Raw genomic sequence first — 17,189 nt, forward strand, 5'->3', positions numbered from 1 at the left:
GGGAAGATCCCCTGGAGTAGAAAATGGCAACCCACTGGAAGACAGTGGAGCCTGCCTGCTGCAGTCTACAGGGTTACAAAGAATTGGATATAACTGAAGTGACTTAGCATCTATACAGTTGTTTATAGTATTCCTTAATTTTTTTTTCTTTTGGTAAGTACTGATATCCTCTCTTTCATTCCTGATTTTCTACTCTTTCCTCTGCTTTAGTTGATCAATTGGTCTAAAGGTATGCTCATTTTGTTTGTGTTTTCAAAGAATTAACTATTGGTTTTGTTCATTTTCTCACTTGCTTTTCCACTGTATAATTTACTTTATTCTACCTGACATTTTGCTTGCTTTTTACTTTAGTTTGTTATTTTTCAATTTTTTAATATGAATAACTAAGTTATTGATTTGCTGTTTTTTTCCTTTTTCCTATAGACATTTATAATTAAAAATTTGCCTCTGATTCCAAACTTACTTAAGGTATACCTGAGATCTCTTACTCCCAGTCACTTTATACAGGAGATTCCTAACACAGCTGCTCTTTAAGGATCTATTTCTTTCTGAACCAAAGTGCTTCATCATTTTTGCAAAGGGTCTGGTCAAGAGTGAGCAAGATTTCTGGTATATGATAACCAAAAAAAATTATATATGTTCTTACAAAATACTGTTAATTATATATGCCAAAGAATGTTCAAATTAACATACAATTGCGCTCATTTCACATGCCAGAAAGATTATGCTCAAAATCCTTCAAGCTAGGCTTCAGCAGTACATGAACCAAGAACTTCCAGATGTACAAGCTGGATTTAGAAAAGGCAGAGGAACCAGGGATCAAACTGTCAACATATGCTGGATCATTGAAAAATCAAGGGAATTCAAAAAACATATCTACTTCTGCTTCATTGACTATGTTAAAACCTTTGATTGTGTAGATCACAACAAACTGTGGAATATACTTAATGAGCTGGGAATACCAGGACACATTACCTGCCTCCTGAGAAACCTGTGTGCAGGTCAAGAAGCAACAGCGAACTGGACATGGAACAAAACTGGTTCAAAATTGCGAAAGGAGTACATCAAGGCTGTATGTTGTCCCCCTGCTTATTTAACTTATAGGCAGAGTACATCATGCAAAATGCCAGGGGGGATGAGTCACAAGCTGGAATCAAGATTGCCTGGAGAAATATCAATAACCTCAGATATGCAGATGATGCCACTTTAATGGCAGCAAGTGAAGAGGAACTAAAGAGCCTCTTGATGAAGGTGAAAGAGGAGAGTGAAAAAGCTGGCTTAAAACTCAACATCAAAAAATGTAGACTGTGGCATGAGGTCCCATCACATCATGGCAAATAGATGAGGAAACAATGGAAACAGTGACAGACTTTATTTTCTTGGGCTCCAAAACCACTGCACGTGGTGACTGTGGCCATGAAATTAAAAGATGCTTGCTCCTTGGAAAAACAGCTATGACAAACCTAGACTGTATTAAAAAGCAGATACACCATTTTGCTGACAAAGTTTCCTATAGTCAAAGCTATGGTTTTTCTAGTAGTCATGTATGGATATGAGAGTTAGACCACAAAAAAGGCTGTGCACCAAACAATTGATGCTTTCCAATTGTGGTGCTGGAGAAAACTCTTCAAAGTCCCTTAGACAGAAAGGAGATCAAACAAGTTAATCCTAAAGGAAATCAATCCTGAATATTCATTGGAAGGACTGATGCTGAAGCTTGAATCTCCAATCCTTTGGCCACCTGATGCAAAGAGCTGTCTCACTGGAAAAGACCCTAATGCTGGAAAGACTGAGGGCAAGAGGAGAAGCGGGTGAGAGTGGATGAGTGGTGACAGTTGGATGGCCTCACCAACTCAAAGGACATGAGTTTGAGCAAATGCCAGAAGGTAGTGAAGGACAGGGATGCAAGGCGTGTTGCAGTTCATGGGGTCACAAATAGTCAAACACTACTTAGGCAATGAACAACAACAACACAGAGATATTCAGATATAGTTGGTTTGTACATTGGGAAGAAAATAAATCAGGTAGTAAATATAAAATCTTTAATAAACTTTGCATGTTTTGGTATTGTTTTAGGAATGTCTTTTAATACTTGTTTGTTGGGTTGGGTTGGGCTTCCCAGGTGGCACAGTGGTAAAGAATCCACCTGCCAATGCAAGAGATGCAAGATATACAGGTTCAATCCCTGGAGCAGGAAGATGCCCTGGAGAAGGAAACTGCAACCCAATCCAGCATTCTTGCCTGGGAAATCCCATGGACAGAGGAGCCTGGCAGGCTATGGTCCATGGGGTCACAAAGAATTGGACAAGATTAGCAACTGAACAACAACAACAATTATTTATTAAAGCTTCATTTATTCAACTAATATTTACTGAATGCATGTTTTATTCCAAACATTGTTCTAGGCAATGGGGACGCGCACCCAACAAGAGAGATATGAGCCTGACTCTCCTCAATTCACACTGTGGATAGGGAAAGTGGGGAAGACAAAGAAGATCGCAAGGTAGACAATAAACAAACATTTCTGACGGTGTTACATGCTGTAAAGAAAATTGAAAAGGGCAAAAGGAATAGAATAATGGGGGAGAAACTTCTCAGAGGGGGAAGTCAAGAGCTCTCTTAGGAAGTCACAAATGAGGAAGAAAAAAACTCAGTTTTATATTAAATCTGAGGGAAGAACATTTCCAACAATGAAAAGTGTACAAAGTTTTATCATGGGAATAAATAAATTGTAAAACTAGAAAAAAGGCCACTGTAGATCATAAGAAACAAGGAATCCAAGCAGATGCTATAGTAGCACCAGACTTCCAGATAAAGGGAATCACATAGAACCATGGAAAACCATTTTAGTTTTTACTCAAACAAGAAAGTTTCTATAATCTGACCTACTTTCATTTTCTTCAAACAATGTTTCAAAGTACAAAAAACAGTCAAATGGTATAAAACAAATTCTTCATCAATAGACAATTTGTGAGAATGAAATATGTAGCACTGATTTTTGTAGGATACACACACATACACACACACATATAAATGCACCATGCATATACCACTTTTTATACAGTAAAATTAAGAGTCATGAAATTATCCTCTCTTACCAGAGAATGAAGGGGTTAATCCTAAAAAGAACAGTTGAATGATTTTCATGGTCTCCCAGAAAAGTGCCATAGATATGCTACAAGTATATCTGGCAATTAATATCTACCTGAACTTCATCTGGACACTTTGTCTGTTAGCATGAAGTTCTATAATACTTACATTCTCCATTTTATACTGAATTAGACTGATAAGATAAGATTATGAAAATTAATATATAGTGTCCAAATGATGGCAGCTCACTAACATGCCTTAAAGTTCAATTACTCTTGGCTAATCAAAGATATCTTCTGCCAATGTTGGGATCTAAAATGTCAATCTACAGCTTTGTTGGCTTGTAGTTTGGGAAGAGAAACTGATACAGACACACATATTTTAAGACCTCAGTGAGTTAGTAATTCAACTGTGGTACAGATGTAGTTGCATGAGAAGAGAAACATTAGGTTATCTCTGAAAACAATATTTAGACATTTTAGAAAATTTTGTTGGACAACAAAAAGAATTAATGTGATCAAAATCCATCACTAGTAAGTGACTTAAACATACAAGGTAAAAAGGACTAGGGAATATAACTCTCTTAAAGAAAAACTTCTATCTGAACTTAAGGCTTGGGTTTACTTAAAAAACCTAGATCTAAATTCGAGCTTAGGTTCATGGCCTGATTACCCAGGCAGGCAGAAGTCAAGCAACATTTAGAACCTTTAAGTTCAACCCTTGGGGAAAATGAAGGTGCATGCTTCTCAAGAGTGTAAGCTCCAGATGTCTGAGGAGTTACAGTAATGGATTTGGTCACATTTATTTTTAGAAAGCAGGACAAAAACTAATTTCTAAAATTATGGATAAATGGATTAAAAAACAAATGACCCTACCCTTCCTTTTCCTTAACTTAAACAAACAGCAGTATCAAGGTCATGGAGAAGCTGGTGAAAATTTACCTTGTCACAGATCTCAAGCATTCAGAATTGCAGTGATCCTAAATTTTTCTAGTATTTGAAGTGCTATGCAGTGGCACTATACTAATTTAAAAAAAAAAGCTAAATTATGGGTGTAGATCTAAACATGGAAATTCAATACAGTCTAGCCATGCTATAAAATGCTCTGCGGGCTGTGAAAGCCAAAAAATAAAAATCTTTAGGACAGAAGAAATCATTCCTGTTGGCCCTGTTGTTAAGGGATTCTAGTAACATCAGAGTTGTTACCTCAAACACCACAAAAGTCTCCCAGTGAAAATTTCTTTTGTGCCATGGACAACACATTAAAATTAAGAAGTTTCTAAAATTAAGTTCAGCAGAGAGACGCTGTATGTCTGCCTTCCAGATACTTTAAACTTCTGAAAAGCTGCCATATGGACATGCCTCTCCCTCAGATGCCACAATATTATTTCTTGTGACTTGCATAAGAGCTACAGTTTCAGTTAAAGAAAAGAAGAAAGAAAGGAAGGAATGAAAGAAAAGGAAAAAAAAGAACTCAGACCAAAATCTCTCCAGAATCTTTCATAGGATTAAATGAAGCACCTAGTTATTTAAACACTAAAGACATAACATTCCATTTTCTGAAATATCAGAAACCATGGAAAAAAGAAACCCATGTACCTGTCAGGAATATTTGACTTAAATACACAATCATTAACCTTCCAAGGAGGCAGTTCAACGTACTAAATAGAGTTCTGGATCAAGCTTTGAATGACCTGACTATATTCACAACTCCCTCTCTGTTTGTACCTGTTTGAGCAGGGCACTGTGCTTCTCCATGTCTCAGATGTGTTATCCAATAAATAGGAAGAGTAATAGAGCTTATTCTCTGCCAGTAATAAAGGAATTCTGTGAAATTCTGACTGCTAACTTAATCCTTTATATTGACAAACTTTCAAAAGAGAATTGTTCAACCTTCTGCTGATTTTTGAAAACGAAACTCCTTATTTGCATGAAAAGGAAACTCAAGCTATTTGGATTCAAGTTGTTGGATTCAACAATATTTTTAAAGTTACCAGATTTAAGATCATTAGAATAATTTTCCTTCAAATTAATAGACATCCATTCACCAAATATAGATCTCAAAAATTAGAAAAGAACTTTTATTCACATTGAAAAGTTGAGTGAGATTAGAGGTTTCATCTAAATCAATTTATCAGAAGATACACTGACAAAGATGAAATTTTCCTTTATGTCTTCCTTTTGATCACAAAGAGAAGAATGTTGTAAACTTAGATGACAATTTAAGGTACTTTAACCTGGTTCTTTTCCAGGTAAGTGTTAACCATATATTCAGTTCAGTTCAGTCGCTCAGTCGTGTCTGATTCTTTGTGACCCCATGGACTGCAGCACACCAGGCTTCCCTATCCATCACCAACTCCGGAGCTTGCTCAAACTCATGTCCATTGAGTCAGTGATGCCATTCAACCATCTCATCCTCTGATCATCCCCTTCTCCTCCTGCCTTCAATATTTTCCAGCATCACAGTCTTTTCCAATGAATCAGTTCTTTGCATCAGGTGGCTGAAGTATTGGAGTTTCAACTCCAAAACCATATATTACAGAAGTACTATTGCATGGGGAGATGTGTCAATTATTTAAAATCCATAAGATTGGGCACCAAAAAATCAGAAGTGTCATTCCCAGCACTGGAGCAGGTGTCAGAGGTCCCTGCAGTGCTGATCTCTAGCTTAACTGTGAGGGGTTAGGATGAAGCCTCAGGGAAGCAACAAAGTCATCAAAATGTGGAAGTATTTCACCATTAAAATACAAAGTAGTGATTTATTAATTATTGATTTATCGAAAGTCGCTCAGTCGTGTCTGATTCTTTGTGATCCCATGGACTATACAGACCATGGAATTCTCCAGGCCAGAATAATGGTGTGGGAAGCCTTTCCCTTCTCCAGGGGATCTTTCCCATCCAGAGATAAACCCAGGTCTCCCACATTGCAGGAGGATTCTTAACCAGCTGAGCCACAAGGAAAAGACCTTGCTGGCACTCAAATTAGGTTGTTACAATGAATTAACTACCTAGAAACTTGGTTACATGAATATTCTGCTAAACTACCAAAACAGGACAACATTTGAACTTGGTGCTTCTAACCATATGGACAAAATCAGACTACAAGTTTTATTCCTCAAATGGATTTCCTTTCTCACTGCTATAAAACAATTTGACAATCAATTTATTGCAAATCAGAGACATGATAATCTTTAGTAAATTATCTCACTTCTGGAAGCAATAAAGCCTAAAGAATAGATGGGAATTAATACTCTGACAGCAATGGTAGCAAAATTTAATTTTTACTATGCATATTTCTGGGCTTCCCAGGTGGTGCTAGTGGTAAAGAATCCACCTGCCATGCAGATGACATAGAGATACAGGTTCAATCCCTGGATTGGGAAAATCTCCTGGAGGAGGGTATGGAAATCCACTCCAGTACTCTTGCCTGGAGAAACCCATGGACAGAGGAGTCAGGCAGCTACAGTCCATAGGGTCACAAAAAGAGTCAGACCAAATGAGGTAACTTAGCACACACACACACATGCATACATCCATATCTTTAAAATTTTGTATTGCATGCATGTTTCCTGGGAAAGAAATAAGATACTTTGAAGACAATAGGGCAAATCATTTGCTACCTAATAATTATTTCTTGATTGTTGTTCAGTCACTCACTCGTGTCCAACTCTTTGCAACCCCATGGACTGCAGAATGCCAGGCTTCCCTGTCCTTCACCATCTCCTGGAGTTTGCTCCAACTCATATCCATCCAACCAACTCATCCTCTGTTGTCCCCTTTCTCCTCCTGCCTTCAATCTTTCCCAGCATCAGGGTCTTTTCTAATGAGTCAGCTCTTCACATCAGGTGGCCAAAGTATCAGAGCTTCAAGCTTCAGCATCAGTCCTTCCAATGATAATTCAGGGTTGATTTCCTTTAGGGTTGATTGGTTGGACCTCCTTGCAGTCCAAGGAACTCTCAAGAGTTTTCTCCAACACCACAGTTCAAAAGTATCAATTCTTTGGCACATAGCTTTCTTTATGATCCAACCCTCACATCCATTCGAGACTACTGGAAAAACCCATAGCTCTGACTCTGTGGACTTTGTCAACAGGCAAAGTGATGTCTCTGCTTTTTAATACAGCACCTAGGTTTATCATAGAGTTTCTTCCAAGGAGCAAGCATCTTTTAATTTCATGGCTGCAGTCACCATCTGCATTGATTTTGGAGCCTAAGAAAATAAAAGTCTGTCACCATTTCCATTGTTCCCCCATCTATTTGCCATGAAGAGATGGAACCAGATGCCATTATATTAGTTTTTCAATGCTGAGTTTTAAGCCAGCTCTTTCATTCTTTCACCTTCATCAAGAGGCTATTTAGTTCCTCTCGGATTTTGGCATACGGGTGGTGTCATTGGCATATCTAAGGTTGTTGATATTTCTTCCGACAATCCTGAACCCAGCTTGTGCTTCATCCATCCCAGCATTGTGCATGTTGTACTCATTTCGCATGATGGATGAAGTCTGTTGTTCAACCCAGGGATTGAACCTGTGTCTCTCATTCTCCTGCACTGGCAGGCAGGTTCCTTACCACTAGCACCACCTAGGAAGCCCATACATATATACACACATATATGTATATATATATACATAAATATACATTTAAATATATTTATATACATTTATACAAATTTATACATTTATATACACTTGATATACATTTATATATATATACACATACATGTATATATAAAACTTATATATACATGTATGTGTATATATAAAATTACACAAAACATACATATATGTATGCATATACATACATATATATGTTATGTATATATTATATATATGTATATATAAAATTTCCCAAAAGCTAATTAACTAAAACTTAACAGATAAAATCAAAACCAGATGTGTATTCTGCTACTAGATTGCACACTAATGGTTTATAGTTCAGATTAAAGCATAAAGTTAACCATTCCTCTTTTATTACTTTTCAAGCAGGTAAGAAATTAGAAAAAAAATCTTAAAAGTAGTTTTTTATATATATAACTTCATTTGGACTTATGAGAATAATTTTAACCAGTTTATCTTTTCTGCCTTTAAGAACTATGGTATGTACTTGTCCACTAACTGGATTACCTGTTTCCAATAAAAATAAATCTGTAACACATCAATTACATCTCTTCTAAAGTCTAATAAACATGTAAGACTTCAATACTATCAAAAATTGAAAAGGCTGATTACAGACAGACCTTGCTGATAATTCAGTTCACTACAATAACAGAAGATTAAGAATCACATAACTGATACATCACATTGACTAGAGTAGTTACAGAAATTATATTCTTTAGATACTACTATAAACTCACTCTTTCAGCATTCCTACTAGATGTAGAAACCTCCTGAATAACATTGTTAAAGGGAAGGCTTGTCTCAACCCTATAAGAATAAAACAGATCCAGCCTCATTCAAAACAGAAAGATAATATTTTTACAGATAAAAGGTACTTATGATAAAGCAGCTTGACTTTTCATGATAATAACCAGAAGTCTGTAATTAATTAACAATGGACAGGACTCATACTGATACAATTTTCAAGTCTCATTAACATTAGTCACAAATATTAACCTGATATGACATAAAAAAAATGACATTTAAGTTTCATTTTGGAAAGTAAGCCAAAAATAACTAATGGAAAAAGGCAGGTCTTACATGTCTTAAGAAACAACTAAATAAAACCTATTCATTAATTTTTTTGTTAATCTTTGGAGTTATTTTTCAAAGTCTTCTCTGCAGCAAAAATTTAAAATTTATATCCTCAATACAGAATGGAGTTTTCTCCTTCATTCCTTTAACTATCAGGCTGAAAATCCAGTCACAATATAAAGGAAAGCCTTAAATCTATATTAGAACAAGTTTTCTTGCAAGGTTTCCAATGCCTTTTGGTTTTGGCCTGGCTGGAAAACCACAAGAATAGCCTTGCATGCAAGAGTCTGGCTTAGCCCAGAAAACTCAGAGGCACATAAGAACAGTTCTAAACTACCAAACCTTTCTCAATCCTCTGCTGAGGTTAAGTTTGATGGGAGGGATAAGAATGGACAAGCCAAGTTGTGAGTTCCAAACCAATCACTAGTATCTAGCATGCTGTTGGGCCAAACACTACTGGCAACAGCAAGCATCTTTATTTGTCCAGGAAAAATCTGATCATATGATAAAAGCTGGAATTTATGAGGATCCTTGTTCAATCAAATAACTAAAACTATAAATTTATTTCATATCTTTGGGTTAACAAAAGGTGTAACTTTTTTAAAAAAGATATATAACAGATCTCACATATCTTCATTTTTACTTATCCCCTCTTTACACAAAAAGTTAGAGATCTCTAATCAAGGGAAAACATCAAAAGAAGAGAAAATGTCGTTTCCTCCTCCTTGGAGCAGAACTTTATACAATAAAAGTAATTCTACACCCTGGGAAAAACTGGTCTCCAAAATGTATTATGTTCTCCCTTATAAAACAGTACAAACAACTCAAGAGTTCAAATAAAATACTAGCAAGTAGACACTTTTGAAAAATGGAATATAGCAGGCATGTGATATTCTAAGCTGGCATTTGACATATGTTACGCTGCTGAAATTCAAAGCAAAAGAGACTTAAGGCATACTAACCTTTGAGAAATGCACAGTGAACCAATACTCTCAATAAAACTAAGGTTGATCAAATGGGAAATAAAGAATTTTACTCAAGATAATTTCAGAACAATTTAAGTTTATGTAGCAATTCTGCACCATCTTTCACTCTGAATAGCAGAAAATGTATGTGTCTGATAAGCTAAAACTCTAGTGTATCTAGTTTAATACTCTGGTACTTAAACGTAAGAAAAAAAAATCAGGAAATTCTCTTCATAAAATGTTCTGAGACTTTAGAAAAGAATCAGCTAATCCCTTGCCTGCTCATTTAAATGAGTAAAATATTTATAAGTACTAATCATGTGTCTAGCACTCAGTGGCTTTTGGCATCTGGGATGTGATACACCAAGTTAAAGATCATCAATTCAGACAAACTTTCAGAAACAAAGACTGAAAAATGAGTATATGTCTATATGTCTAATCTGGTGGAAATATCTTGAGATATGTAAATAAACATAAATAAGCCTGAATTTTTTAAATGTACTCAACTTGGCCGAAAGCATCCACACAAAACACAAGGGTTAGAATAGAAAGCTCTAAAGTTTCAGAAGAGGGTATAAAAACTTCTAGTTTGAAGATGAATGTGATGTACAGGAACTAATTTTCATATCACCAAAAAACTGATACAGCAAATGTTTAGGTTAGGCACCCACGAGGGGGCCAAGAAACACGTAATAGACCTTAAATCACCACAGTTATAATTTATTAGTGTTTGCAATAAATATTAAACCAAAATGCATTTTCTTTTTTGCCTTTTTTGGGCTAACTTTCCAGTCACCATTATGACTCATCTATCAACTATATAAAATTCAATGTTTCAACACTTCTATCTCCTATGATTTCAAAAATGTCTAAATCCCTTAAGTTTAAACAACAAAACAGCTGAGTGTAAGTCAATTTGAAAAATAAACAACTTGAGTCCAAACAAAGAAAATAACTAACTTGCAAATATAACTTCAGGATGAAATAAATTCAGAATACTAGAGTTTCAAACGGAAAGGCACTTTTTTCTAACTGATCTATCTTAAAGCAAACACCACATTAAAAAGAAAGAAAGAAAGGAGGCAGTCTTTTGTCATTGCCTTGAAAAAGAAGATTCAGTATATAGTAGTAAAACAAAACTATTAACCCAAAAAAACCTTTGTTATCTTATGCATGTTAATTTGGGATCATCAAAAAACCGGACTCAGAGTAAAATAAAATAAAATAAAATAGAAACAACATGCTAAACTTAATTTCTTGATTACTTTCTACTTACTGTTAGAGCATGTGAGCAAAAGCTCTAGCTTTGAAGTTTAACACATTGAGTTGACTAGAACTTTCTTTGGAAAATTCTTTCCAAAAGTTATTTTGGATAAAAAAGAAAATTAATTTTAAGAATGCATTAACATCTAAAATAGTTTTACCTCAAGCACTTACATACAGTATATTAACTGAATAAATGTATACAGAGATACTTCTGGAAAAAAAAAAAACAAGAACCAAACATATCTGTGTGAGAAATGGAGATAGCAAGATACTTTCTCTTTAAAATTCAGGGCATCACATGCCTTAAGTTAGAGAACTACATTTATTTTAGCAAATATGCCTGTATTTTTTCTATATATGATTTTCTTTGACAGTCCTTCTGTGCTATATACCAATACTCTACTGTAAAGAAATTTTTTCTTGCTCTGATCACTTATTCTACATAAAGGAAAATAAGACGTAGGTTTAAAAAAATTTTAATGTGGGATAAATCTAGTTCCTTAGTTACAGCTAAAAGCTTTGCTTCTTTTGTAACTTTTAAAAACAGAAAGTGGTCCATTCAACTGTCATTTAAATCTGTCAGAGTATCTCTCATTTTCTCATAAGGAAAAATTTCCCAGTGATTTCAATCTAAACATGCACACAGACACACATACCCACCCACACACAATCTTGACAGGTTCAATTTAGATAATAAGAATGGGGAAAATAGCAACAGATAGGATACAATGATAGGCAAATAAACATCAGGGATAAGCTGATGATAAACAACCTCCTTGGGGTAGCAGAATGACTTCTAAAACTTCAAAGAAAATACAGATGCCTAAATCCCATCTATGTGAACTGATTTTAAATTTCCAGAGAAGAAAATTAGTATGATTTCTTAAAAGCAACCCAAGTAATTTATTACGTCCTGCAAAAAGTGAGAATCATGAGGTTAAGATGCCCTGATCGATGACAACTGATGAGTGCATTGCAAGCAAAATAGCTGCCCAGGAATACAACTACACATTATCTTAATAAAAAAGGTGCTCTACATCACAGATGCTTCCCAGGTGGCACGAGTGGTAAAGAACTCCCCTGCCAATGCAGGTGACTTCAGAGACACAGGCTTGATCTGGGCCAGAAAGATCCCCTGGAGGAGGGCATGGAAACCCACTCCAGTAGTTTTGCATGGAGAACCCCAAGGACAAAGAAATCTAACCGGCTATAGTCCATGGGATAACAAAGAGTCAGACACAACTGAAGTGACTTGGCACACACACATATCATGGATAGTAATACTTGATAGAGAAAACTACAGATATAAAGAACTGTGAAGTCTGAGCTAGTGTATATAATAGCAAATGACAATTTGAAGAAAAAAGCCCAGTTAAACAAGTAAAGGAAAATCACTGCTTCTTGTAGTAAACAATCTTAGATGTGGCATGCTCCTACGGCAAGCCTCCAGAGATCTACATTTATTTTACTGTTGTTAATTATAAGGATAAAAGATTTTTTAAATCATGACATGAAAGAAAAAAATAAATACAATGAAGTAAATATTATAGGAAAAGTTGGCATATGTAGCATATTAAGTTAGCGTTAGCATTGTTTTCCTCTGCACTTCAGCAGAATTTCACATGGCCTTTCGTTCATCAATCTGGAGCAAGCTATTTACTTTCGTCTTTTTAATTAATTATTTTAATTGGAGAATAATAACTTTACTTTCTAAATGAATAAAAGAACACTGACTTTTTAACAGAAGCCCAAGAATATGAAGGGCTGGACCATGATCGCTTTCTCTTAAACAGACATTTCTAAAACAGACTGAAACAAGCATCCACACTGTGTAATTCTGAGAAGTAACCTAATTAATAGTCAGCTTTAAGATAATGACAAGATATTAAAATTACTATACTAGAAAACTGATATATTGCATGTTATAATAACTAAATTGCTAAAATTTATTGACAGCATCATCACTGTTGTTTTTGTTGCTCAGTTGCTAAGTCACATCCAACTCTTTGGGACCCCATGGACTGCAGCATACCAGGCTCCTCTGCCCTCCACCATCTCCCGGAATTTGCTCAAATTCATGTCCATTGAATCAGTGATACTATTATTATTAGCCATGATCAACATTCATTATCTCACTGGGTCCTCACAATACTTCTCTGAATAGGTTCCATGTTTTATTCCCTCATTTACTTATGGGGAAATTAAAATTCAGGTATAATAAATTGCCTGAGTTGACACTGTTAGTAAGTACCAGAGCTAGGGCTTAGATGCAGGTTTATCTGACTCAAAATAAGCAATCAGCTCTACCAGTAGAAGTTCTTAGCAGTCCTAAAGAGGAAATTTTTGCAGAGATGCAAATTCCTTCAGGAATTTCTAGAATAAAAATGTATGAATTATGATATGTCATTATTAAAGGTAGCAAAATTTAGGGATAGTAGTACATAATACATAATAATAGGGGCTTCCCCTGAAGCTCAGCAATAAAGAATCTGCTTGCAACACAGGAGACAAGTGGAACATGTCACATAAAGGAAAAAAAAAGAATTTTCAACAGAGATGTAGCATTGGATAATATCCTGCAGCCTTTCATGATTTTAAAAAAAACAACAAACTCCAAATAAAAATGAAATTTCCTCAACCTAATAAAGGCCATCTATAAAAAGCTCACTGATAACATCATACTTAACGGTTAATCAATATATATATATATATATTTGCAGCTCTTATTAATATTATATTGGAAGTCTACCTGGAAAATTAGGTAAGAAAAAAGAAATGAAAAGCATCCAGATTGAAAAAGAGGAAGCAATCTCTAGCTGCAGATGGCATGGTCTTGTATATAAAAAATCTTATGAAATCTAAACAACTATTAGAACTAATGACCATGTATAAGGACAACACACAAAAACATGGCAGCACTGAACAATCTAAACATGAAATTAAGAAAAAGAATTCAATTTAGAACATCATCAAAAAGAATAAAAGAATATTGAAAACTATAAAACACTGTGAAAGCAATTAAAGAAGATAAACATAAAGCCATATCATGAGTATGGATCAGAAAACTTAATACAGTTAAAATGGCAATACTCCCTAAATTGATCTACATATTCAATAAAAACACAAGTAAAATCCAACTTGGACTTTTTTAATTTACATACTGATTCTAAAATTAATATAAAAATGAAAGTGACCCCACCCCAATAGGGTTTCCCTAGTAGCTCAGATGGTAAAGCATCTGCTTGCAGTGCAGGAGACCCGGGTTCAATCCTTGGGTCAGGAAGATGCCCTGGAGAAGGAAATGGCATCCCACTCCAGTATCCTTGCCTGGTAAACCCCATGGACAGAGGAGCCTGGCAGGCTACAGTCCATGGGGTTACAGAGAGTCCGACATGACTGAGCAACTAACACACACACCACCCCAATGACGACGAGAAAGGGCATCTCATTATGAACTGATAAAAGGTCAAGTCTAGGCCCCTTTAACTAGCCTTTGTTGGCAGTGCTTGGAGTTGGGCTACAGTTAGCTCTCTGGTATTTGGTGGAATTAGAATGGCTATTATCTGAGGCAGAGGGAAGCTTTTCTGGTCTTCTGGATAGAAAGAGAAGGTTTTTCTTGGGGTCTATAGTCTGACCCCATTGATATTTCTGGGTTGATTACTTCTCCAGTACCTTGTCTGGGACAAATGAGGCAAAAAGAGAAGCAAAATAAAATAATTAGCACGTGACTTCTCATGCATGAATTCATGATGGAAAAAAACAAAATTGTTTCTTTTCTTGTTCCATAAAGGGCCACAAATCATCAACATTTACATTACAAAGACAACTAATCAACCAAGAAAACACTGACATTTTTCCTATCTAAATTACTTTAGTTTTTCCATAGTACTATGAAGTTGATTGTCAGTATCTTTCTAAGACACTTTGGCTTCTAAACTTTTATGCAATAATTAATTATCAGATATATTCTTTGTAAGAATATTGTAGTATCTTTGTTCAAAATGTGAAGCTCACCAATAAATCAATGCAGAAGGCTATATAAAAAAGTATTTACACTGAAGTTCCATGCAATAAGAGAATTTATATACTTTACCTATTAACTGACTACAAACATAATATGATAAATTAAATATAACTTTGTGTGATACTTGATTTGATTCCTAATCCTTTTAAGCAAATTGAAATAAATACATAATGCCTGAAACTTCTAAACTCTTTTTCTAAATGAGCATCTCATAATGATATGAGACAAAGAGGTGAAATGAGTAGCTCTCAACTAACTTTCTTTAAAATATAATTTGCAAAATACATTTGCAAAGTTGTCACATATGCTTTTAAACTCATTATTTGCCAATGTTGAAAGTAATACACAATAAACATATTTTTAGCAAAGGAAATATGTAGAGCCAGAACCAAAAAAATTTTAAATATCAAATACTAAGTTTTTCAGAACAACAATGTAAGTACTTTCACAACATTTAATTTAGAATTCATAAATATAAATAAGTAAAACATAAATTCATCCAAGAATACATCACATAATATGCCAGGAGAATTATGTAAATTCCATTATTTAATTCTTCCCACCCTTAGCCTTAGGACAGAAGAGAAGATGGTTCAAAATAGATCCTATACACTTTCCTCCAACTCAATAACTATAAAGCTGGTTTATATTAGCAGAACGAGAAATTCACAACATTATAAAGAAAAGAGCCAATAATCACAGCTATAAAAAGCAGATATTTTAAAATAGCCTTCTCAAGAATGGCACAAGTTTCTGTATTGGGTGTGGTCATAACAGTGACCTTCCAGGTCCCAAGACATATCTACCAGACTATTTTAATACTTTCAATTTTTTTAAAAAAGTGTCTTTCACTTAAAATCTGGATCTATTTTTTTTACTACTTTTATTCAAATGACTTCTTACAGGAAGTTTTTTGACATTAAACTGTCAGCTAATTAAAATGAAATGAACTTCTATCTTGTCTAGGGATGAAGTTGAATCAACAAATAATGTCTACATTCCACATATGATAGAAGGATTTTTTTAAACAGTTATTGTAATAATTAACAATAAAAAATAAAATAATGCCTATTTATACAGGTGGAGTTAAGCCAATTATGGTGCATGTATATATACATATATATGCATGTGCATGTGTATAAATATAGAACGTAATAGTATAGAACAGTGACAAAAATAGCATAAGTTTATACATACTGACATGAAAATATATATTAACAAGTAACTATAGCAAGAAACACAAGAATAGATTGGGTAGAAGAACATATTTCTAAAAGCAAATCAAAATTATATAGCATGATATGAGTAAATACGTATTTAAATATAAAGAGAAATGTCTAGAAGGATGGACATCAAACCATTCACAAGTGATTTCTGGGGAGAACTGTTGGAATTTGATTTCAACAAGAAAGTATTCCTTAATTACTTCGTGGGAAAAAATGATCTAAAATGAAATTTAGGAAGGAAAAGATTTTGTTATTAAACTCTGTATTTGCTTTAACTGTTTAACTTTATGAAGGCTTAGCTTATCCAGAATAATACTGAGTATATCATTGATATTGATACTTACTTAATGTCAAATCTATTTAACTTGTTTAAAGAAAAAAAGTATGACAAAATTTTCAGATATATATATACTTTTTCCTATAAAAGTAGGATCACAGTAAAAACCAAAAAAGCTAATCTAGCAATTAATTCTATAGCATTTTGTTTTAGAACTTCAATCCTGTGTACTCAAATATTCCGTTAGGTTCTCAAATGCAGAGCAACATCTAACATTACCTTTGTAATTTACCAAGTATGCTTTCAATGAGCACAATTGATCAGCTGAAAGGAATTCCATATAAAAATATGATGATAACAATTCTATAATTTGTGAATATTTGCATATGCATAATGTTTTTACTAAAATTAGCCAAACTTTAAAAGAATAATGGAAACAGACTCTCAAATCACTACCTTATATTCATCCACAATAATGCTGAGGGCTTCATGACCCGCTTTCCTCATATCTTCCAATTCTTGTTTATGCTTCTCCTGAAAGAAAATGAGAAACTAAGCTATGATTTGTTTTTATTTTTTTTTGTTGTTGTTTACAAAATAACACACCACTGACTTCTGCATTTATAAGTGATGTGAGTGATTTGTGGAACACC

General features: G+C 34.4%; 1 protein-coding gene across 46 annotated transcripts in view; it reads right to left on the reverse strand.

Annotated features, from left to right (window-relative positions):
* The window catches only part of CCDC91 (coiled-coil domain containing 91), a 381,232-nt gene that overhangs the window by 181,398 nt on the left and 182,645 nt on the right, over positions 1-17,189 (reverse strand). For 32 of the 46 annotated variants that reach the window (XR_014082453.1, XR_014082452.1, XR_014082451.1 and 29 more), the window contains one exon: positions 16,993-17,070. The exons of 2 other annotated variants lie outside the window; for them this stretch is intronic. Coding sequence is in view for 40 of the 44 variants with exons in the window: in XM_081591771.1 (XP_081447897.1) it covers positions 16,993-17,070 (78 nt within the window). In the remaining 4 variants the exon portion in view is untranslated. Of the gene's footprint in view, positions 1-16,989; positions 17,071-17,189 lie in introns of all 46 variants that reach the window. 12 more of the 46 variants (XR_014082450.1, XM_081591770.1, XM_081591766.1 and 9 more) reach the window with 1 other exon arrangement.

Source organism: Giraffa tippelskirchi, chromosome 4, assembly GCF_054371585.1.
Source record: "Giraffa tippelskirchi isolate mGirTip1 chromosome 4, T2T-mGirTip1v1.2.pri, whole genome shotgun sequence".
Taxonomy (NCBI): Eukaryota; Metazoa; Chordata; class Mammalia; order Artiodactyla; family Giraffidae; genus Giraffa; species Giraffa tippelskirchi.